Genomic DNA, 23,614 nt, shown 5'->3' with positions numbered 1-23,614 from the left:
ACGTCCGGGGGCCCTCCTGGGAGGTTCTAGAGTGGGAGAGGCCACTCCCAACAGTGCTGGCGTGATGTGTGGAGAAGTCCGGCTTTATCACTCCTGCTTATCCGTCAGAGTAACCAAGATGGGGTTGTGTGAAGTACCTGTAATTCCTCATTTTAATGCTCAATTGTTGTGGAGGTAGTGGGAACAATCTAGAGTGACCCACAGTCTTCTGTGATGGACAGTTGGAATGGTTGGGGTGACTGGGAGAGGGCTGACCAGGTAAGACACTGTTCTCTGCATTGTTAGCATTAGAAGCCCCGAGGTGGAGATCACCAAGGAAGTGAGTGTAGAAGAAAGACGAGGACCAGAAACAGTTCTCTGTTGAGTAAGAGTCAGAAAGATAGAAATGGCAAAAGAGTGAAAAGAAATAGCTGGAGGGTTAGAAATACCCAGAGCATAAGATGTCTTGGAAGCTAAGACCAGTGAAGTGCATTTGGAGGAAATGTTGAGGAGGTAAGAAAGGCTACTTTAGTATTCAGGCCCAGCCTGAGCTAAGCAGCATCAAGGTCATTGGTAACTTGATAACAGTTGCCATGGTATGCAAGACAATGACTGGAACGGATTCAAGGAGAAAATGGGGAAGAGAAATGTGAGAACAGACATAGACCATGCTCAGAAGGAAGAGATGGGACAGAGTCCAGAGGGGTGGTGTGGATTTGTGTGTGTGTGTGTGTGTGTGTGAGAGAGAGAGAGAGAATGAGGTCTCAACTGTCTTCTCAGGTCTTCCCTCCCCTCTCCTCCTTGGCTGCTTCCACTCTTTGTTCCTGACCTTAAGCTGTTGGTGACATTTCTCTTGTTGCTGTCTGTCGACTGTTGGGATGAATCCATTAGAGAGTGGGTTTTGCTGCACAAGAGAGGGGAAAATTGTGCACTGATGGCCCGAGTAGGTGAGGGTGTGGGGTGAGACACAGAAGTGGAAGAGTTGGCCTGTGTTACACGCATAGACGGTGCCCCGTCACAGTTGAGGAAGGCAGTGGTGAACAAAGGCACAACTCAGTGAATCAGCAAGTGCAGAAGTTCAGATCATTACCCAAGTCCATCAGAGATACAAGAAGTAAGATTTGGAGCGTGGAGTTTACGTCGGGGAGACGGCCAGAGAGGTTAAGGGAGAGTCACACTGGACATACTGAAGTCCAGCTGGAAAAATCAGACCCACCCACTAGAGGCACCTGTGGATCATGAACGGTGAAGAGCGTCTGACATCTCTGCTTCATCCTGATTGGCTGTCACCACCAGGAGCCCAGCATACCTGCATTTCCAGAAGGTTCTCTGCCATGCAGGGGTCCAGATGGCCTCTCCATGTATGGACACTGAGGAGATGGGCTATTCTGGAAGACCGAAGAAAATGAGAATTCTGTTCATTGTTTGCCTTGCTTAGAAAATGCATAATTAAGCTTTTACTTAAAAATAGATACTTTGCTATTTATTTTAATTTCAAATTATATATTTTGTGTACTAGATTAAAATTCCATTTCTAGGACTAAATGAGTAATTCTAGTATTTTTCCCTAGTTTTCATTTGAGTTTATGTATAATTCTTTCATTTTATGTTTTTAGGATACTTGGAAAAAGAAGCCAAAGAGAAAGAGGAGAAAATAAATAAGTTAAAACTAGTTGCTGTGAAAGCAAAGAAAGAACTAGATTCTAGCAGGAAAGAAGTAAGTTGACTTAAAAAATGCAAGATTTGTGAACCTTACCTTTTAGAAAACAAGTTTTTCTGTGCTTTAATAAGCTATCATATATTTAAAATAGGCCCAGACGCTCCAGGAAGAACTTCAATCCGTTCGCTCAGAAAGGGATCAGTTGTCTACTTCCATGAGAGATCTCATTCAAGGAGCTGAAAACTATAAGGTAAAAATAGTTACATTAATAACAAGTTACATTTGTAACTTGTAAGTAAGAAATGTACTTGAAATATAAAACTTTTTTTAGTTTATTTATTTTAATTGGAGGCTAATTACTTTACAGTATTGTAGTGGTTTTTGCCATACATTAACATGACTCAGCCATGGGTGTACACATGTTCCCCATCCTGAACCCCCTCCCACATCCCCTGTCATCCCATCCCTCAGGGTTGTCCCAGTGCACCAGCCCTGAACACCCTGTCTCATGCATCGAACCTGGACTGGTGATCTGTTTCACATATGATAATACATATGTTTCAATGCTGTTCTCTCAAATCATTCCACCCTTGCCTTCTCCCACAGAGTCGAAAAGCCTGTTCTTAATATCTGTGTGTCTCTTTTGCTGTCTTGCATACAGGGTCATCGTTACCATATTTCTAAGTTCCATATATATGCCTTAGTATACTGTATTGGTATTTTTCTTTCTGACTTAACTTTACTCTGTATAATAGGCTCCAGTTTCATCCACCTCATTAGAACTGACTCAGATACATTCTTTTTAATGTCTGAGTAACATTCCATTGTGTATATGTACCACAGCTTTCTTATCCATTCATCTGCTGATGGACATCTAGGTTGCTTCCATGTCCTGGCTGTTGTAAACAGTGCTGCGATGAACATTGGGGTACACGTGTCTCTGAATTCTGGTTTCCTCAGTGTGTATGCCCAGCAGTGGGATTGCTGGATCATATGGCAGTTCTATTTCCAGTTTTTTAAGGAATCTCCATACTGTTCTCCATTGTGGCTGTACTAGTTTGCATTCCCACCAACAGTGTAAGAGGGTTCCCTTTTCTCCACACCCTCTCCAGCATTTGTTGTTTGTAGACTTTTGGATAGCAGCCATTCTGACTGGCATGAGATGGTACCTCATCGTGGTTTTGATTTGCATTTCTCTGATAATGAAAACTCTTGTCCATAACATAGTCACCTTGTATGTTTTAGTAAAGGTGTGCACTATTTGTGTGTGTGTGTAATGTGTCATCCTAGTGTCAAGCTTTTAAGTGGCTAGGCTTTAAATATGCCTTTAAGGTATTGTCTTTTAAAACTACCATTTCTGTTTGGAATTTCTTAATAAAATCAGTAATAAACAAAGATGGCTACTATTACAGTCCTCTGGCCAAGGAAATGTGAAAGTTAGACATGTGTGTTCTTGCCTGGAGAATCCCAGGGACAGAGGAGCCTGGTGGCCTGCCGTCTATGGGGTTGCACAGAGTCGGACATGACTGAAGTGACTTAGCAGCAGCAGAAGCAGCAGACATGTCTAACACAAAAGTGAAAACACTATTTGGAGGTATTACTGCTCATCAGCCTAAATAACATGAGACACTATTATAGGAAAATGTAAAAATAAAACATAAGAACATGCCATTTTGTTTCTTCATGCATTCAAATATTTCTACACCCAGGCTGAGCCTGAGTACTAGGGAGACGGTGGTCAACCAGGTAGGTGGAGTTTCTGCCAGCTTGGCCTTTAGTCCCAGTGGCAGTAAAAGCAGACAGACAAGGAAATAGTGTGTAGGAAAGTTAAGGTGGGTAGGGTGACTCCTGTGTAACAACAAGCACTGTAGGCCAGGCAGTCTTCTCAGTGCTTGACATGTCCTTTCACACGTGATGTGCGTGTGTAATAAGCATGTTATTAACGTTGCTGGTTTACCAGCAAGGAGTCAGGTCACAGAGCAGGAAGCCAGTGGAGCAGGGGTTAGGTTCATGCATTTGGTTCCAGATCTCTTCTTCCAGCAAATAAATAAGCTGTGCTGCCCCAGTGAGACCTGAAAACAGAGAAACCAGGAAAGGAGGAATCAGAAAACTGCTTCAGGAAAATCTAGTTCCACTCTCCAAAATGAATTCTGAGGTTTCGTCAAAAATGGAATTGATTTTTAAAAATTAGAATAAAATACTTAAAATACTTGATCATGTGATCTCTAGATACAAAATACTTTTCTAAACTTAAGTTACAAGGGGAAAGAGACTGAACTAGATAAAACTAACAAATGAAAATATGACAAGGGATTAGTATCCTTAACATAAAGATATCTCATTCATTTAAAAAAATGCTTGTTTGAAATTTATATATGGGTTTATTTGTCTTTTATGAATCATTAGGAGCTTGCTTCTTTACATTTTGAGAACCATATAATCTAATTTATTTTCCTGTAAAGGTAGACCAAGCATACCAATTTACTTCTTTAAAATATGTATTTCAAAGGACCAGGGGGGGGAAAATGTAGAACATCCAAGAACTGTGGGGCAGCTACAAATGTATAGCATGTGTGCAATATGAATGCCATAGGAGAAGAGAGAGAACGGAACACGGAAATACTTGGCACAGGGAAGACTGATTACCCGGTTTAATGTCAGGTGCCAAGGTACAGATCCGGGAAGGAAGTTCAGAGAACACCACACGTGGCACAACCAGAAGAGGTGCACCGTGGCATGTCATTTTCACATTACAGAAAATCAAAGATGAAAGTCCTGAAAGAAGCCACAGAAAAAACACCTTATGTATAGAGGATTACATCAAACTTACAAGGAGCCATACAGAAGAATGTAAAATGCATTGCTTAAGGTGTTGAGAGAAAAAAACCCACCAACCTAGAATGCTTTGCACTAGAAGTGAAGGAGCAATAGAGTTTCTTAGAAATGGAGGGCGTTTGTTGCCAGTAGACATGCCTGTCAATAAATGTTAAAAGAAATTCTTTAGGACTTGCCTGGTGGTGTGGTAGATAAGAATCTGCCTGCCAGTGGAGGGAACACAAGTTCAATCCCTGGTCCAAGAAGATTCCACTTGTTAAGAAGCAACTAAGGTCGTGCTCCACAACTCCGGAGTCCGTTGCCCATAGAGCCCATGCTTTGCAACAAGAAGAGCCTGTGCACGACAAGGAAGAGTAGCCCCCATGCCACAACTAGAGAAAAACCCCTGCAAAGCAGAGAAGACCCAGTGCAGCTCCCCCCCAAAAAAAATTTAGTAAGAGTTCTTTAGAAAGAAGAAAGATAATACAGGTCAGACCTCAAAGGGGCAACACAGTATTGGGGAAGAACAGAATGGGAGGATTAGCCCTGCCCTACTGCTAGACTTAGTGTGGAGCTGCAGCAGTCAGGATTTGCGAGTGGTGGTGGTGAAAGAATGAACAGACAGCAGTGGAGCAAAGAGCCTAGAATCAGACCACAGGTAGAGTCAGCTCCTCTCTGTTGTCAGAAACAGTCATGTTGTTGGGCACAATTCCAAAGGCACAGTCCATGCAGGACAGCACAGGTGTGATTCCTTGAGGCCACTTTCAGGGAAAGCCAGAGACATGTGTTAGTTATTTGTACAGGGCTGCATTTTTGTGAAGAACAGTCAGTAGTTGACCAGGAACAAGGGGAAAACAGGATTTATCAGAAAGGGGAGAGGAAACACAGGCTACAGGGAAGAGTTGAGTCTCGCTGCACATTGGAGGACGTCCTTGTTGGCTGGTGTGGATCACAGAGGTCGGTCCTGGGGTTCTCTCCTGAGCAGGGCCGACTAGGAACATCAAAGGAAAAAGCCACGTGGTTTTAGGGTCTTTGGAAAATCGTGAACGTTCTGCTGCAGAGTATGAGACTGTGTGTGGGGTCCTCTCATATTCCTTGAGCGCCTCTGCTTCATCTGGGCCAGGCCCAAGATGGAGGACATCTTGCCTGTCTTCAGCAAGACTCTGTAGGTGGAGGTAACAGGTGACAAGGGTAAACTTTTTCTCCTGCCCGCTTAAATGTTCATGTTTCAGAAGTATTTTTGATGACTAGACAGATAACTTGGAGATACTGCATTGTGTATGTTTTAAATCCTCTTCGAGCCTTTAAGAGACTACCTCATACTAAAAGTCATCTAGATTATGCTAATTTTATTGTATGATGCCATGGGGTAGTCTGTCAAATGTTGAATCTAGGTAAATATTTCAGGCTTCCAGAATGAACTCTTAAGGCTTGTGTTAAGACAGCCCAGTCATACAGTCTGAGGAGTTGAGTGTACGATAATATCCTGAAGTTAAGTCCTTTTGTCTTTTGTTGAAGAATCTTTTATCAGAATATGATAAGCAGTCAGAACAGTTGGATGCAGAGAAAGAACGTGCCAATAACTTTGAGCATCAAGTAGAAGACCTTACAAGACAATTAAGGAATTTGACTTTTCAGGTAACTTTAAATTGAGTAAATTCATGGTGACTCAGATGGTAAAGAATCTACCTGCAATGCAGGAGACCCAGGTTCAATCCCTGGTTTGGGAGGATCCCCCTAAGAAGGGAATGGCATACTGCAATATTCTTGCCTGGAGAATCCCATGGACAGAGGAGCCTGGCAGGCTACAGTCCATATGGTCACAAAGAGTCAGACATGACTGAGTGACTGACACTTTCATATGTGAAAATTGTAATAAGTGTATTTCAATTCGAATATTTTTTTGCACAAAAGTTAAAATTAATACATAGAAACTTAATTTTATTTTCTTTTTCCCAATGTTGAGAGAAGAATATGACCAGAAAACTGGCAACCATCCTGTCTTACTTACAGCTGTAAACTCGGCTCCCCTGAGGTTTTTTGTTTTTTTCATTTTTTGCCTTTTCATCTGTTAGTGCTCCTGGTCTCTTGAAATGTTTTCCAAATTAACATCAACAGTGACTGTGTTTTAAACTTACTCTTGATTTTTGCATTTTTATTTCGTGGACTCGATTCTGAAAACTTCACTTTTTTATACTGTGCCAGTATTCTCATTATGTTCCATTTTATTCTTCCTCTCCTGTGTGTATTTTCTGTGTGTTTACAGTAGTGAATCATTTGTCATTGTAGTGTGAAAAATTAACCTCAGATAATGAAGACTTCCTGGCCCGTATCGAGACGCTGCAGTCTAACGCCTGCTTATTGGAAGCGCAGATTCTAGAAGTCCACAAAGCCAAGGCTATGGCAGACAAAGAGCTGGAAGCTGAAAAACTTCAGAAAGAACAGAAAATAAAGGTCAAAACAGTTCTGTGGGGTGAATTCATTTCACACAGTGGTGTTTTTATTGCAGTACTTCAGTGAAGGAAAGACTTGCTGATGAGCATTTGTTAAATCATCAAAGTTTATTAATTCTTTAACGTGGAATTAAAGTTAATTAATTGAAGTTAATTAATTCCAACTGTGAAGTTGAGAATCCACAGTATGATTTTTCGGTGTATATTTTTTAAATATGGAAAGATTTCCAAACTCTGTACTTTATATGTCAGATTTATTTTATAATCCTTTATGAATGCTTTTTTTTTTAAACATTGGTTGGCTTAGGGGTCCCAGTGTTTCTATTTTTAATTTTAGGAGCATGCCAGTTCTGTAAATGAACTAGAAGAACTTCAGCTACAGCTTCAAAAGGAAAAGAAACAGCTTCAGAAAACCATGCAAGAATTAGAGCTGGTTAGAAAGGTAAAGAATCTGCCTGAAATGCAGGTGACCTGCATTCCATCCCTGGGTTGGGAAGATCCCCTGGAGAAGGGAATGGCTACCCACTCCAGTATTCTGGCCTAGAGAATTCTACGGACTGTATAGTCAATGGGGTCACAAGGAGTCGGACACAACTGAGTGACTTTCACTTTCAGAAAGCTAAAATGAAACACTAGACTTAGAATAGCAATGTTCTCATTTTTAAACTATCCTATAGACCCTGAAAAGTAAAATTTCAAAAACAAGGTTATTTGTGATACTGAAGTACTTCTTTATAAATTATTTGCCTCAGAATATGGAAAATTTAACTTAGTTATCCAGTGCCCATCTCTCTGGAAGAATTTAGGCTTGGTTTGCTGTTTTATTCTTTGTACATGATTATTCTGTGACACATGAAAAATTTAGTTAATGTTAGAAACTGAAGTTTATATTATGCTGAGAACTTTGGTGAATTTTTCTCTGCTCTTCCAACAATGGGAGCAAAAATAAAGGTACTATAAGAGCGGCTTAAAATAGGAATATTTTATAAATAAGAGTAGACCAGTTGTAGTTAATGAAAATTATACAATGAAACTGAGAAAGTTAAACTGTTTACAAAAGTGGTCTATTTTATGAAATTACAATCTAGGAAGTACCCCAGCATTTTCATTAACATGTGAAGTTTCTATGCTACAGAAAAGTATCCTAGAGTAGGTGTGCTGCGATCCTTGATCCTTTCAGAAATTCCTAGACAGAGTTAGCTCATCCACTGTCACATGGACCTCTCGTTGAAACCTGTGCAGGATGCCCAGCAGACCACTCTAATGAACATGGAAATTGCTGATTATGAGCGCTTGATGAGAGAGCTGAATCAGAAGTTATCTAATAAAAACAGCAAGATAGAAGATTTGGAGCAGGAAATAAAAATCCAAAAACAGAAACAAGAGACCCTGCAAGAAGAAATGAGTGAGTAAAACAGAACCCACTGCACCTCATGGTCACTGTCTTCAGCAGAAGTGGGGGATGGGGGTGGGGGCCAGTGCTGATGGTTTCCTTGACCAGCCCTTGGCAGCCCAGTCATCCTCACAGTAGGGACTGAGACTGGGGACTAAAGAGCGGGGCTGTAAGACTACCCACTGTGCCCTTGTGTACATTCAGTCCTGTAAACATTTCTCAGGGGTCCTGTTGTCAGCAGAGCAGGATGGTTGTAATGCCCATGGAATCTTTCTGAGGTGATTCTGTTCCATTTTATCTGTGAAATAATTTCCAGCGTAAGCACTAGAGCTGTGAGTGTCCCTTAGGCAGTCCTTCAGCTAACAAGCAGATACATTGTGTTTTTATTTTAATTCAGCTTGAGATGTTTTTAATTTTCTTTGAATCTTTTCTTTGAGCCATGGGCTTTTTTTCATTCTTAAGTAATTAACAGAGTTTTCAAATACTCTCTGTGCTTGGTTTCTCTGGGCCCTTCCCTGTGCACGCACCCATCTTCCAGCTGTGTTCTTGTGCATACTGGGTAGCAGGGCTCCAGGTCACAAACACTTGCAGACATTTGACTTTGAGTTAGCCAGCTAGCTGAAAAAGAGGCTCAGGTCTTGGGAAAACTTCAAAAGAGCTGCTTGATTAAGAAAGCCAGCACCTCTCGCTGGTGAGTCAGCACAGACACGAGAGGTCCAGGCAGTGGGTGTCAAGAGTGCAGAGGGAGAAGCTTCTGTGGGTGAATGGTTGGGGGTTGGGGCTTGTGTGGACTCTTAGGATTTGGAGAGAAAGAGGAAATTGGGACAGGGCAGTCCTTTCTGCAGCCATAATTAGGAGCAGAAGTGGAAAGGAGTAATGTAGTGTGGAAGTCTTTAAGTCTTTACAAGTTGGAGGAAAAGGCTTAACTTGTGAGGAAGAAGTATGCATGGAAGATCTCCTTGATCCATTTCAGGAGGGACCTGAGCACAGGGTGGACTTGGGCCTTTGTGATGATTCAGCCCATTGTGGGGTCTGGGAAATGCAGGCACCCCGGGTGGCAGGGACCCTGAGGCTTGAGCTCAGGGCTGTGGCTGGACGGGGAGGAGAGTGGGGACATGTGAGAAAGTATCCGCGCAAAACTGTTAGCCAGCTCACTCTGCCATGTGTTGTAGCCCCAGCCCTGTCCCTCTGCAGGGCCCATCTGGCTCCTCACTCACCCTCCTCACCTCTGGGGTGCAGCGGCCCTTCCTCTTCGGAAACATGGCGCCTGCTTTTCCACAGTCTTGTCATTCATTCGCTGTGCCCTCACTTTCCCACCCCATGAGCACCTTTTGGAGTCCTCCGCCTCCAGTATCTGCTGTTCCCACAAGCCTTCCTTGTCCCATGCAAATGTAACCTGGCTATGACCGTTAGTCCGTGTGGGTCCCCACCGCCTTTTTATTTCTGGTGAACATTTCTATTTTGCTTTACATCATCACATTATCCAGAGATTATCCTTAATTTTAGTCTGTGTTCTTAAAGGTCAGGAACTCTGTCACGATTCCTGGAGCACTTAAAGGCTTTATATGTAATGTGTGCTTTGTATAGTCTTTGCAGGACTGGGTAAATAGTTGCCAGGAAGTTACTGGTGGTGACATATCATAAAGGCAAGTCAAGGTGTATTCTTACAGAACACCTGCTCTTGTTTACTGAGTGATGTAGTCAGTGTGTGTGGATTTAGCTTCATGGCGGTAGTCGTTGCTCTTGAGGCCTTCTAGCTGCGGTCACACTGCCCCATGTGTTACTTGTTCTGTCAAGGACCAAGTTGTGGTCTCTGTCAGATGCTCTGTATTTGCTTCACGACGGCTGCAGCCAGGTTGGCCTGCTTCTGTGGTTGGTCCTGTGATCTGAAAAGTGCATCCACTTACTCCTGTTTGATACTGGCTTCCTCTTTACCTCTGTTACATAAAAGTGTTTTGTTTGGATCACATTTCAGTCTTCCTTTATTGAACTTTGTCCTACAAAACAATTAGTGTCACAAAATCAGACCAGGTGATTGGAAACACAGCACATCTTTTGAGGTATTTCTTATTGTGAAGTCTTTAGCTTTTAGATACGCAATAAGTATCTGCCTTTATTTCAGAGATGTGTGCTAAAATACTTACAGACAAGTGGGTTTCAGGGGTGGGGGGTACCTGTGTGTCACAGGAGTTGGGTCAGCGGGTGAATCTGAGTTGCAGTAAAGGGCAAGGACACATGTGTTCTCTGCGTCACGGACCCTGAGGTCTCTGTCCTGTTCCTCCTGCACTAAAGCAGCCATAAGCAGAGTGCAAACAGCCTGTTCCCAGAAGCAGGCAGCAGCCACGGTGCATGCAGGTTTGACACCTTGCTTGGTGGGATGAGATCGGCCTGTGTTGGTGGTCGTTAAAGGTGGTCATGGGTACAGTGGGATTTACTATATTATTGTCACTAGTGTCGTATGTGTTTAAAGTAATTCGTAGTAAAAAGCCAAGACAGGTTCCTTTCAGAGATAGGCTAATACAAAGAAAAGATTCTTATTCGGTTACTTATATCCACTCGTAAACCTTTCTCCTGAAATGATCTTTCCCACTAGCTTCGCTGCAGGCTGTGCTACAGCAGTATGAGGAAAAGAATACCAAGATCAAACAGCTGCTTGTGAAAACCAAGAAAGAACTGGCAGATTTGAGGCAAGCGGTATGCGCATTCCTGAGTTCTATCTTTGAGTCCAAGTATTTATGAATAGCATCGTTATTTAATTTAACCAGGTTTCTTGTTCTACAGGAGACTGATCACTTAATGCTTCAGGCATCTTTAAAGGGTGAACTGGAGGCCAGCCAGCAGCAAGTAGAAGTCTATAAAGTAAGATTGTTTTTACTGTTAAAGGCTTTTAGAAATTTCCATGTAGAAGTAAGCTGCCACATGGGGGGTTTTATACACACACACATACACACAAAATACATGTTGGCTCACACACATTTCTTCCCCCTAAATATCCTTCATCAGCCAGCATTTTGAGAAAGTAAAAGCAATAATTTATTTCTGTATCCGTTATGTTTATGTATAACAGCTTGAGTTATTTAATTAAACATTGAACTGTAACATGTGTTATTGATTTAAGGAAAACCAAATTAATTTATTGAGAAAATATTCTACTCGTGTTGGCTCCATTCTTTGAATAAGCATAAGTTAAAATTCCTACTCTTAGGTCTCTTACACATAGTCCCCTCTCAAACCCCAATTTGACATTTAAGGGAAGTGTGTTTAACCAGCAAAGATCTGGTTCCCTCGCTCCTCACTGAAAGCCTCTGCCCCCAGATTCAGCTGGCGGAAGTGACGGCAGAGAAGCACAAAGCTCATGAGCACCTGAAGGCATCGGCGGACCAGCACCAGCGCACGCTGGGTGCCTACCAGCAGCGGGTATCAGCCCTGCAGGAGGAGTGCCGCGAGGCCAGGGTGCGTCCTCGGGTTGTGGGGTGGGGATAGGCTCCCAGCAGTTCGACCCATCCACCTGACCCCAGCCCAGCCAACCCAGACCTATACTAGCACAACTTGTTTCTGCTAAAAGCAAAGACAGAGGTATACATTGTTTCCACTTTAACCTTGTTTTGCAGTTTCTGTGTGTAAATAAATTTTTAAAAAGTTTTTTCGTTAGAAAGGTTAAGAGTTCTCTCCAAGGGCTAAATGACTATGAAATCGTATTCTAATAGAAGCACCACTTTCTTCAATGTACAGAACAGACCCCTGCAATTGACTTGTTACAGGCATGGCTCTTTCTAAGCATCCTGGGCAGTAGGGCTGAGAGGTCACAGGGCACTTTAGGAAACCTGGGACCCAGAATTACACTTTTCCCACTCTCTTGAAAACCAAAGTGCAAGTAGCCTCACCTGTTTGAATTAATTTTTCATGTATTTATAAAACAGGAAATATTGTAAGTGAAAATCGTTCTAAATAGTGCTATTATAAAAATATGGGCAGTAATCTACCAGGATGAAAACAGGTAGAAATATACCTCCTGTCAGACAAGATACGTCATTCAAAGACCTTAAAAAAGTGTAAGGTCAACAGAAGTACACTATTTAGGGAAAGTTCGTTGAGGGACTAAGGAGTGTCAGAGGCATTACTCATCTTCAGAGAAAGGTTTTCATCTTCATTCACAATCTGAGAGTAAGCAGGAGGACCACGTGACCTAGAAAATGCAGTGGTCAGACTTCTCTCTTTCTGAACCATTACAGGCAGAACAAGCTGCGGTCACCTCTGAATTTGAGAGCTACAAAGTCCGGGTCCACAACGTTTTAAAACAGCAGAAAAATAAGTCTGTGTCTCAGACTGAGGCTGAGGGGGCCAAACAAGAAAGGTGAGGTCTTCAGGATGGGGAGCACCCACGGGGTTGGGAACTCCTGCTCCCGTGCCTTTGGACAGTGAGGGCTACACGTAACCACTAGTTACCACCAGTGTCTCAATAATATGTTGTTTAATACTTCTTAAAAATTAGCATACAGATCGCTCTTGTGAATTATTCAAAAATATACTAGGAATGAGAGCTTGCTGTGGCATTCTATAGCATCTGTGCTTTGCTTTTATTGGGAGAGGGCTGGTGTTCAGAACAATTTTACATCTGGCTCTTATATTCTCAGTAGGAGTAAATATCCTGCAGAGTTGGTATATTTATGCGTTACTTTTTCTTGAACTTTTTATTTTATATTGGGGTATAGCTGATCAGCAGTGTTGTGATAGTTTCAGGTGAACAGCAAAGGGACTCAGCCATATATAGAAATGTATCCATTCTTCCCCAAACCCCGCCTCCCAATCAGGCTGCCACATAACCTTAAGCAGAGTTCCCTGTGCTGTACAGTAGGGCCTTGTTGGTTATCCGTTTTAAATATAATAATGTGTCCATGTCCATCCCAAACTCCCTGGCAGCCATAAGTTTGTTTTCTAACTCTGAGTCTCTTTGTTTCCTAAGTGAGTTCATTTGTATTATTTCCTTTTAGATTCCACATATAAGGGATGTCATACAGTATTTTTCCTTCTTTATCTGATTTATTTCACTCAGTATCCCTCACTAGGTCCATCCATTTGCTGCAAATGGTGTTATTTCATTGTTTTTAATGGCTGAGTGATGTTCCATTGTATATATGTACCACAAGTTCTTTATCCATTCCTCTGTTGATGGACATTTAGATTGCTTCCTTGTGGCTATTGTAAACAGTACTGCAGTGAAGATTGGGGTGAGTGTATCCTTTTGAATAATGTTTTTCTCTGGATATATGTCCAAGAGTGGGATTGCAGGGTCATATGGTAGCTCTATTTTTAGTTTTTTAGTTTTTAAGGTAAAGAATCTGCCTGCAATGCAGGAGACCCGGGTCGGATCCCTGGGTCAGGAAGATCCTCTGGAGAAGGGAATGGCAGTCCATTCCAGTATTCTTGCCTGGAGAATCCCATGGACAAAGGAGCCTGGTGGGCCACAGTCCATGGGGTCGAGAAGAGTCAGACATGACTGAGCGACTAACACGTACTCTTCTCCATAGTGGCTGTACCAATTTGCAGTCCCACCAGTAGTCCAGGAGGGTTCCCTTCTGTCCACCCCGTCTCCAGCATTTGTTGTTTGTGGGTTTTTTGATGATAGCCTTTTTAGCTGGTGTGAGGTGCTGTCTCATTGTAGTTTTGATTTTGCATTTCTCTAATAATTAGTGATGATGAACATCTTTTCATGTGCCTCTCGGCCATCTGTATGTCGTCTTTGGAGAAATGTTTCTTTAGGTTTTCTGCCCATTTTTTAAATAGGTTGTTTGTTTTGATGCTGTTAAGCATCATGAGCTTTTTGTAAATTTTGGAGACTAATCCCGTATCAGTTACATCATTTGCAAATATTTTCTCCCAATCTGGATTGTCTTTTCACTTTGTTTATTGTTTCCTTTGCTTTGCAAAAGCTTTTGAGTAGGTCCTGTTTGTTTATTTTTGTTTTTATTTCCATTATTCTGGGATGTGGATTGAAAAAGATGTTGCTGTGATTTATCTCAAAGAGTGTTTTGACTATGTTTCCTCTAGGAGTTTTTTAGTGTCCAGTCTCAGTTTTAGGTCTTTAATCCATTTTGAGCTTATTTTTGTGTATGAAGTTAAAGAGTGATCTAATTTTTATTTTTTAACATGTGACTGTCCAGTTTTCCCATCAGCATTTGTTGAAGAGACTGTCTTTCCAACGTTGTGTAGTCTTGCCTCCTTTGTCATAGATGAATTGACCATAGGTGCATGGACTTATTTCTGGGTTTTCTATCCTGTTCCCATTGGTCTATATTTCTATGTGCCAGTACCATACTGTTTTGATGACTTGTGGTTTATAGTATAGGCTGAAGTCAGGGGGCCTGATTTCTCCAGTTCCATTTTTTTTTCTCAGGATTGCTTTGGCTATTCAGGATCATTTCTATCGTTTGAGATTTTTTGTTCTAGTTTTACGAAAAAAGCCATTGGTAATTTGATAGGGATTTCATTGAATCTGTAGATTGTCTTGGGTAGTATAGTCATTTTCACAATATTGATTCTTCCAGTCCATGAACATGGTGTATCTATTCATCGTTTATTTCTTCTTCGATTTTTTTCATCAGCATCTTAATAGTCACTAGAGTACAGGTTTTCTGTCTCTGAGGTAGGTTTATTCCTAGGTATTTTATTTTTTTTTGATGCAATGGTAAATGGAATTGTTGCTTGAATTTCTCTTTCTGATCTTTCATTGTTACTGTATGGAAATACACCAGATATCTGTGTATTGATTTTGTAATCTTATGGTTGTATTGCTTTTTAAGTATTTAGTAAATAGATAACTCTAGGCTAAAAACTGATGAGGTGTTTTTTTCTATGAATTGCTCGTCTTAAAAGCTGAAGTTGAATACTGACACATTTAATATAAAAATACCACATTTCCAAGAGTCAGCTTTGATTAAAAGTTTTGAGTTAAGATTACTTTAATATAAATGTTTTAAGTTTCTTCTACTTTCTTATATATTAAATATCTTTTTAAAAAAGAAATAGTGTATTACACCAGTTGTGACAGAAATACAGTTTTTAACTTTTTCTCCAAAGACTTTTCTTTAATTTGGTGTAACAAGCTGTTCTCAGAATGGTTAGCTTAGAACTGTATGATTTCTGTTTTTCCCCCAACTAATGTCATAGTCCTATAACATAAAACAGACTGTTTTGACACACTGCATGGTCTGCTCCATTTGAATGTGAAATCTGTAAATTCAGACTTGTGTAAATGTGTAGTGTCTGACATCTAAAGTCTGACTGTAGTGTTTTGTTTCACACTTAACCCTGTTCTCCAAATTCCTCAGATTGTTTTTTTTCCTTTAGAATCATCCATAATAATGGCAAGAGTATGGTATTGAAAGATTAAATGATTAAAGTAAAATTTGTTTGAAACCACAAAATCAGGTTCACATCTTTCAAAAACATTTTTTGAACTATTTGTGTTTCAGAGAACATCTAGAAATGCTGATTGATCAACTGAAGCTCAAGTTACAAGACACCCAGAACAGCTTACAGATCAGCACCTCTGAGCTGCAGGCCCTGCAGTGTGAACACTGTGCCCTGCTGGAGAGGCACAACAGGGTGCTGCAGGAGGCCGTGGGCAAGGAGGCTGAGCTCCGCGAGAAGTAAGCCAGTGGCGCTGGCACACGGGCAGCGAGTGGGCTTGTTGGCGCTCCGGCTGGGCACCCTTGGGAGGGTGCGGGCTGAAGTTAGGAGTAGGTTGTCCACACGTTGGTGGCTGCTTCTGCCTAAGTGCCCCTTCCTGCTGTGTCTGTACTTGGCTTTACCTGCTCGCCCACCATTCTGTCCATTGTGCCCTCATGGCCTTGCATTGGAGGCCGGCACTTCTTCTCTTTGGAGGACATTCTGGCAGCTGCTGATGGAGCCCTTACTTTCTTTGGAAACAAGAATTTACAGCAAGCGCTCTCTGTAGGACAGGCAGAGTTTACTAGAAGCACAGCGTGTAGGGAGCACACAGGCAGAGCTGTGCTCCCTGCCCAGGGCATGGGCGTCCTTGCTGACAGGGAGTGCCCAGGGGTGGAATTGCTCATGTAGACGCCATCTTCCAGTCTCTCTTCCTCCGGCTGCTCATCTTGCTTCATTTCCCACCCTGACCTGACCCAGGGCCCTCCTGATATGCTCACGCATCCTTTAGCCGAGGTGGAGTCCAGTGCAAGGGTCTCGAAGGTGGACAGCACTTATTACAGGATCGCACCCCCCCACACCCCTCATCCCCGCCCCCCACTTCCAGATCCCGAGAAGTGTCTGCACATGTGCAGTGGAGGGGTGTCTCCTCATCTGGAGAATAGCAGGCGTGTCACCTTCTCCTTCACTCCAGCAGAGCTTCATTTCCCTCTGCTCCTGCCATTAACCCTTCGCTTGAAATGTCAGGGTAGACAGCCTCCAGTTGGTTCATCCAGCTCCCCATCTGCCTCCTGCCTGAGTCCCCCAGGGCACATCTGGTCCCCGTCTTGCCCGAGCCAGTCTGGGGTGGACACTTACGTGGCACGGTCTCTCCCCAGGCTGTGCTCCGTGCAGTCGGAGAACTCCGCCTTGAAGGCTGAGCACGCGCAGATTGTTGATCAGCTCACGGCTCAGCACGAGGCCCTACGCGCTGGCTTCCGGGAACAAGTGCGCCAGCTACAAGAGGAGCACCGGAGGACGGTGGAGACGCTGCAGCAGCAGCTGTGCCGGCTAGAGGCCCAGCTTCTGGAGCCCCGCAGCGAGCCAGCCACGCGGAGTACGTATTTGCGATGAGGACACGTGCACAGAGTGCGTACATGCAGTGGGAATGCACCCGTGGAGTGTGTATGTGCGATGGGGACACATATGGAGTACGTACATGCGATGGGGCCTGCTGTCTAGCCACCTCCCCCCCCCCCCCCCCCCCCGCCCCCACACACACACACGGTGATGAGACAGCAGGTGTTGTGGTCAGCGACATGGTGTCTGCTCGCTGAGTGGAGCCTTGGACGCTGAACCCCCTGCTGCTCTTGCAGCAGCCCATGACCCCCCGCAGGGTACTGACTTCACATAGTTGGGTTTTTCTCTTTGACTCAAACATGCGGTCTCAAGCCCACATGTGTACTCTCAAGTGTACAAATACAGTGTCCACTGCATCCATTTAGTGTTCTTTAGCGTTTTCTCAAATGCATTTTTTTTTACTCAGAAATTCTAGAGAGTGCTGAAATTGTAGGATTGTTTGGTCAAACACAGCATCTTCCCTTCCAAGTTTCTAATTAGTGGAGCTTTTGTTCAACCACACACACGACTTTGTTCTGCTTCCTGGAAGTGATGAGAGCCCATCAGCCAGAACGAGGCCACATCTCAGTGCAGAGTATCAGCTTCGTATTCAGTACTGATCCCTCATCGCCAGGGTGCTGGCAGCGACAGGTCACTCCTCAGGACCAAAACCAGCTTCCAGACAATGTAATGTAAACCAAGAACTATCAGAAGTGACTAACCAGGGAACACTGGAGTCAGGAGTCAGCAGTGGAGCAAGCAGTGAGCAAACGGTCAGAGACCCGGGCAGGCACTTCCGCAGAGGGAACTGAAGCGGCCTAAGCGAGAGGTGAGGTTGACAGGCCTGGCTGAAACAGGCTCTGACTCCTTGGACCAGGCCGTGTAATTGTTCCAACCTTGAGCTTTTTTGGAATTCATAAAGGAACTCCTTCGAAGTGTTTTATGACTCTCCTGGTTGTATGCTGGGCTGGTGGCCAGCGAGCGCAGAGCCCAGTCTGGGCAGGCTGGACCAGGCAGGTCCAGCGAGGCAGGACCCAGCCCAGTGGGATGGGTCAACCCACCCTGGATTCAGGACTCTTCTTGCCTGCATCCTGACGACAGAGTGGGTGATGGCCTGAACCCTCAGGGTGGAGTGTGAGGCCCATGGTCAGCGAGCTCAGAGCTGCCCTCAGCAAGGGTATGGTGTTCCAGGGTTAGCAGTACTGGAAACACCCATCCTCTGACAGGCAGAGTCTGGTTGGAGGGTTTCTGTAGCAGCCAGGCCTCTACATTGTGCTGTCCGATAGTTTACCCTAACTCAGTGAGCAAGTGCTGCCTCTGGTGAGTGGACTTCATGGTTAGAGTTCAGTAATTGGCTGGTTAGGGTGGTCTTAAAGTTGCCTCTTTCTGCATTTTTCCTTGTCTTTCAGTTATTCAGGTTCCCTGACATGCCACTGGTCATCCTGAGTCATGTTATCTTTGCTTGAGTGTCTGCTGGTGCTGAGTCCATGAGTCTGAGCATCTCCCACTTACTGTTTAAAAATCCTGTAACAGGCCCAGCTTCTTCCCAGCAACCTTTGAGGAGCCTTCGAGAGAGGAGAAGCGCAGACCTCCCATTCCTAGATGTGCAGGTCACGGCCCGGGAGGAGGGGGAGGGGATGGAGACCACGGACTTGGAGCACGGCTCTCCCGCCAGCACCCCTGCACAGTCCCTGGAGCAGCTGCTCAGTTCTGAAGCCAGGCTCGGTGAGCTCTTCTGTGTGATTGTGTCATCCTGTCTAATTAATGTCACTCTGATTTATACGTGCTCTTTTGAGCTACTGTCGGAAAAGTATTTTCAGTATTCTCCTGTTTTACAAATGGAAAATTCGGCTACGGTCAGATTTGGCTTTCTGTTTTTTGCTTGTTGACTTTGAGCCTGTTCCCTCATGTATTATTTGAGTAATAATGCCCCCCTCACCTTTTATGAAATCCTCATGGAAGACCACTGAAATTACGGTCTCCCAGTAACTGCTGGTATTTCCTCCCTTATGAGCAAAGTAACACCAGCTCTCAGGATATGAACAGATGAAGGAGGGTGAGCTGGTGCTGACTTGGTGGCCTCACAGCTTCCAGGCCAGCAGCCTGCTTCACGGCAGAGTCTGTCTTCCTGTGTCACATGCAGCCTTGTAACTAGGGCGTGGGGGTGGACCTGCAGAGCCAAGTGGCTATTCCAGGGTATCTTCTTGCTGATGTATTAAAATTTTCACTTGTGACCCCTCATTTTGGGAATTAACGTTGGACGATTACTTGCAGAGCCACCTGCATGGCACAATGAATTCACCAAAGAAGAGTTGGTTCAGAAGCTCAGTTCCACCACCAAGAGTGCCGACCACTTAAATGGCCTGCTTCGGGAAACGGAAGCCACCAACGCCATCCTCATGGAACAGATTAAGGTGGGGGACACTGCCTCCAGGAAGCCCTCCACACTAGCTTGTGTGTCCTCGCCGCACCTTTGTTGTCATTTTAAGGGCATTTCGGGGGAAAAGAAGGAGACACAGTGTTCATCTTTCATGTTAACCCCTTTCCCCTCGCTTCTCTGACACCAGCTTCTGAAGAGTGAAGTCAGGCGGCTGGAGCGGAACCAGGAGCGGGAGAAGTCGGCAGCCAACCTGGAGTACCTGAAGAACGTGCTGCTGCAGTTCATCCTGCTGAAGCCGGGCAGCGAGCGGGCGCGGCTGTTGCCTGTGGTGGACACCATGCTGCAGCTCAGCCCTGAGGAGAAGACCCGGCTGGCGGCCGCCGCCCAAGGTGGGCAGGGCACCAGACAGGGTTGTGCTGTGGGCCAGTATGTCCTGTGCTTGGTAGGAAACACTGGCTCTGCTTCCTGGGGATGGCACCATGTGTGCATCCCTTCCACGTAGAAGGGAGCACGCAGTGTCCAGTGTGATCTCCAGTTCCTTGAAACTGGATTTGTGACCCTAGTTTGGGTTCTCCCTGTGAATTTGGTTTCCTTCTGTGCTGTGCTGTGTGTCATGTGTCAGACGTCCTTGATCTGACCCTCAAAGGAAGACACTGGGTGCTGTAGGCCTAAGGCAGGCAGGTGTGCAGCGTAGAGAGTAACCTTCTGTTTCGCCCCACAGGTGAGGAGGAGAGCGGGTCCCGCTCCTCGGGCTGGGCATCCTACCTGCACAGCTGGTCTGGACTCCGGTAGACTGATGGGAGAGCGCTGTTTATGAACCAAATAGTCTGTTTGGCAAAAAAGGCTTGTATATGTCACTGTCATTGTTTGGTCCGAAACCATGTGTATGTAATTCATATCTCCGTGTGTGTATCCGTGCATGTGTCAGATGAATTGAAGAGGCTCGGCCCATGGTGAACGTCCAGCAGTTGGAGTGTGGACATGGCCGTGGCCCCGAGACTCTGTGCCTCTCCATTGCCTCCAGACCCAGGAGCATCACCCTGCCCTCCTCTGGACTCTCAGGCTGCCTGAGTCAGGGCTGTCCTGTGAATTCTGAAGTTAAACTAAATTTTGGTACCATACCAGCCAGAATTTAGACTTTTAAAAGAATGTTGTAAGACCATTTATCACAAGATCAGACTGGAAGGTCGATTGTTATCATTGACAAATTATTACAGAAAACTTGTGAGTTAGAATGTGAAGGAAGACGCTTTCCTGGTAAAGCTGACGTGTTTATGAAGGAACATCAAGTAAATGTGCTGCAGTCCACCCCCAAGTCTAAGTTAACGTGTGACTGTTTCCTTATTCCCTTTAAAACTCCTGGGTCTGGGGGCGATGGAGAGGGCCCCACTCCACCTGCTGCACCTTCACCATGGGCTGAGCCTCTTCAGTTCATCTGACACACGCAGTGTGTGGACACACACACAGTTTTGGACCAAACAATGAGCTGCTCTGTTTTCTCCAAAGTACGTTATCTCAGACTGGTTCTGTGGTCACAAGCCCTGGTCACTGTGCTCCCAGATGGGGCGCTCCTGGGGAGTCTGCCCATATTCCTTTTGTGCTTCAGCAGCCTCTATACCGGCGTCTGTCTGGGGAATTTGCTCAGTTTGTCCAGAGAAACTTTCCAGTGCCCTGGCTGTGTCACTCGGTGTCCTGTCCAGAGGCAAGCTGGTGCTCACGAGTCCCAGCACACCGGTCACTCACATGCTGCGAGGGGCCCTGGGCTATAGCTCCTGGTGGTGGTGGTGGTACTTGGCTTGATGCCTCTGAATATTCTGTGGACTGTGTCAAAAACATGTCCTTAAATCATCAATGTGAACACTCTATTTTTAATATCTATTTGTTAAAAATCACCTCAGTATCCTCTATGAAGTTGTTTCGGCTTCTAGTCCACCCTGTCATCTTCGGTCTCAGCTGGTGAACTGACTTTGTATTGCGGTTACGGGAACATTGGTTTCCAGTTTACTTTAACTGAAATTTGCTGCTGACATGTTGAGTTTGTTCTTTAACAAATAATCTCAATATCTGACTTTGCTCTTATTTCAGAAGAACAGACCTAACTAGTGAATGTATTAATGAAAATGCTTCTATTTCAGAGCTGACTTCTAAGAATTTAGTTTTTTTACTTGATAAACTGTGAATATGAGTATGCCAGAAGCATACCAGGTAACTATTATAATATTTAAATAAATCTCACTTTCTCTCTGAGTCCAGGCTATCAACCTGTTTTGAAATACGGGCTCTACCTATGGACATAATAACAAAAATGTCTTGTATGATCAGAAATTACTACTTCAATTACAGAAGGGATCCCCCTTCCTGGTTTCCGCAACGAGAGGAAATGTAATGATTATTTTAATATTTCTATTAAATGTGTTAGACTGTATGTCACATTGTTAACACCTACTCTTCTGTTACATTAGCCTCGGCCTCCTAAGGGTCTTGAGTTGGTTTATGAAATGCATTTTGGGATCCTTCTCTGCCATCTTGACCAGTCAGGACCTTGGACCCCCCCAGTGCTGGGCTCAGGGGCCTCAGGTTGCCTCGGGGTCCTGTGCGTCCAACACCCGCCTTCTGGCTGAAGCTGGAGGCCACTTGGCCCTTTCATGGGTGCTTCTCAAGTTCTGCCCTCTGTGGTGTGAGGGTCTCCCATACTACGAGCTCTGCTTACATTCCAGACAGTGTACATGGAGGCTTACGTTCCTTTAAACAGAAGTGAACCACTCAGCAGCAGAGCAGGGGTCCTGTACCCCACGGTAGCTAATGACGAGAGTGAGCGGTCCCATGGAGACATGGCTTTGGTGTTCAGTGAACAGAGCACATGAAAATACTCACATGTGGTTAGTAGGAACTTGGCAGTGGCACTTGGTGCAAGACTTCTGTTTCATGTCTGGAAGGTTTCATGTCAAAATCAGTTGTGGCAGGGATTCCCCGATGGCTCAGTGGTAAAGAACCTGCCTACCAGTGCAAGAGATGCAGGTTTGATCCCTGGGTCGGGAAGATCCTCTGGAGAAGGAAATGGCAACACACTCCAGTATTTTTGCCTGGAAAATCCTATGGACAGAGGAGCCTGGCGGGCTACAATCAAGTGAAAGTCACTCAGTCATATCTGACTCTTTGTGACCCCATGGACTGTATAGACCATGGAATTCTCAAGCCTAGAATACTGGAGTTGATACCCATTCCCTTCTCCAGGGGATCTTCCCAACCCAGGTATCAAACCAAGATCTCTTGTATTATGTGCAGATTCTTTGCCAGCTGAGCCATCAGGGAAGCCCAAGAATACTGGAGTGGGTAGCCTATCCCATCTCCAGCGGATCTTCCCCATCCGGGAATTGAACCGGGGTCTCATGCGTTGCAGGTGGATTCTTTACCAGCTGAGCTACCAGGGAATCCCTGGAGTTGGTGGGGTGACAAAAGAGTGAAACGTGACTGAGTGCACACGCACCCCATGCCACTCAGTCAGCTGTAGCTTCAGAAGAGAACAGCTGACTGTTCAGGAGAACAGCCTGATAGAACTGGCAGTGCCTTCCAGCTGATTTCACCAATGGATGATAAAGAGCATTTGGGTGTTTATGTATTGGTTCACCTGCCTGCAAAATGTGATTACATGGGAAAAAGAACCAAGTCCTGACATTGAGTTGTTACTGTTTTAAATAATAGGCTCTTGTGAGTTGAACACTGAATACGGTGTGGAAATGTGATTTCAGTTCAACAGTGCAGGTGACTGCCTGGTCTCCCATGGAGGACAGGCCCACTCCCACCCACGTGGTGCCCCTACCACGTGAGTCTGCCCTCAGCTTCCTATCTGGGGACAGAGGCCACCCCCCTATAAGAAGGCAAGGAAACCTGGCCATAGTCACCTGGACCCAGATGCAGGGTTCCACCCTAGACGAACCAATCAGTGTCTGACTCTGCAACCCCACGGACTGCTGCATACCATGCTCCCCTGCCCTTCACTATTCTCCCGGAGCTTGCTCAAACTCACATCCATCAAGTCAGTGATCCCATTGAACCATCTCATCCTATTGTCCTCTTCTCCTCCTGCCTTCAGTCTTTCCCAGCATCAGGGTCTTTTCTAACAAATCAGCTCTTCCCATCAGATGGCCAAAGTATTGGAGCTTCAGCAT

The 23,614-nt window shown here is 44.7% G+C and overlaps 1 protein-coding gene across 1 annotated transcript in view; it reads left to right on the top strand.

Moving 5' to 3' along the window:
- Positions 1-21,870, top strand: part of GCC2 (GRIP and coiled-coil domain containing 2) — a 35,048-nt gene extending 13,178 nt beyond the window's left edge. Inside the window, exons 8-23 of the mRNA XM_019970232.2 lie at positions 1,596-1,696; positions 1,791-1,889; positions 5,972-6,091; positions 6,743-6,907; positions 7,244-7,348; positions 8,149-8,311; positions 10,893-10,993; positions 11,081-11,158; positions 11,615-11,752; positions 12,532-12,653; positions 15,772-15,948; positions 16,846-17,063; positions 18,599-18,790; positions 19,340-19,479; positions 19,633-19,834; positions 20,167-21,870. Coding sequence (XP_019825791.2) covers positions 1,596-1,696; positions 1,791-1,889; positions 5,972-6,091; positions 6,743-6,907; positions 7,244-7,348; positions 8,149-8,311; positions 10,893-10,993; positions 11,081-11,158; positions 11,615-11,752; positions 12,532-12,653; positions 15,772-15,948; positions 16,846-17,063; positions 18,599-18,790; positions 19,340-19,479; positions 19,633-19,834; positions 20,167-20,237 — 2,192 coding nt within the window. The 3' untranslated portion in view covers positions 20,238-21,870. The remainder of the gene's footprint in view (positions 1-1,595; positions 1,697-1,790; positions 1,890-5,971; positions 6,092-6,742; positions 6,908-7,243; positions 7,349-8,148; positions 8,312-10,892; positions 10,994-11,080; positions 11,159-11,614; positions 11,753-12,531; positions 12,654-15,771; positions 15,949-16,845; positions 17,064-18,598; positions 18,791-19,339; positions 19,480-19,632; positions 19,835-20,166) is intronic.
- Positions 21,871-23,614: the final 1,744 nt, after the last annotated feature.

Source organism: Bos indicus, chromosome 11 (genome assembly GCF_029378745.1).
Source record: "Bos indicus isolate NIAB-ARS_2022 breed Sahiwal x Tharparkar chromosome 11, NIAB-ARS_B.indTharparkar_mat_pri_1.0, whole genome shotgun sequence".
Taxonomy (NCBI): Eukaryota; Metazoa; Chordata; class Mammalia; order Artiodactyla; family Bovidae; genus Bos; species Bos indicus.
Note: the sequence above shows the minus strand (reverse complement) of the source record. Positions and strands in the feature narration are given on the sequence as shown.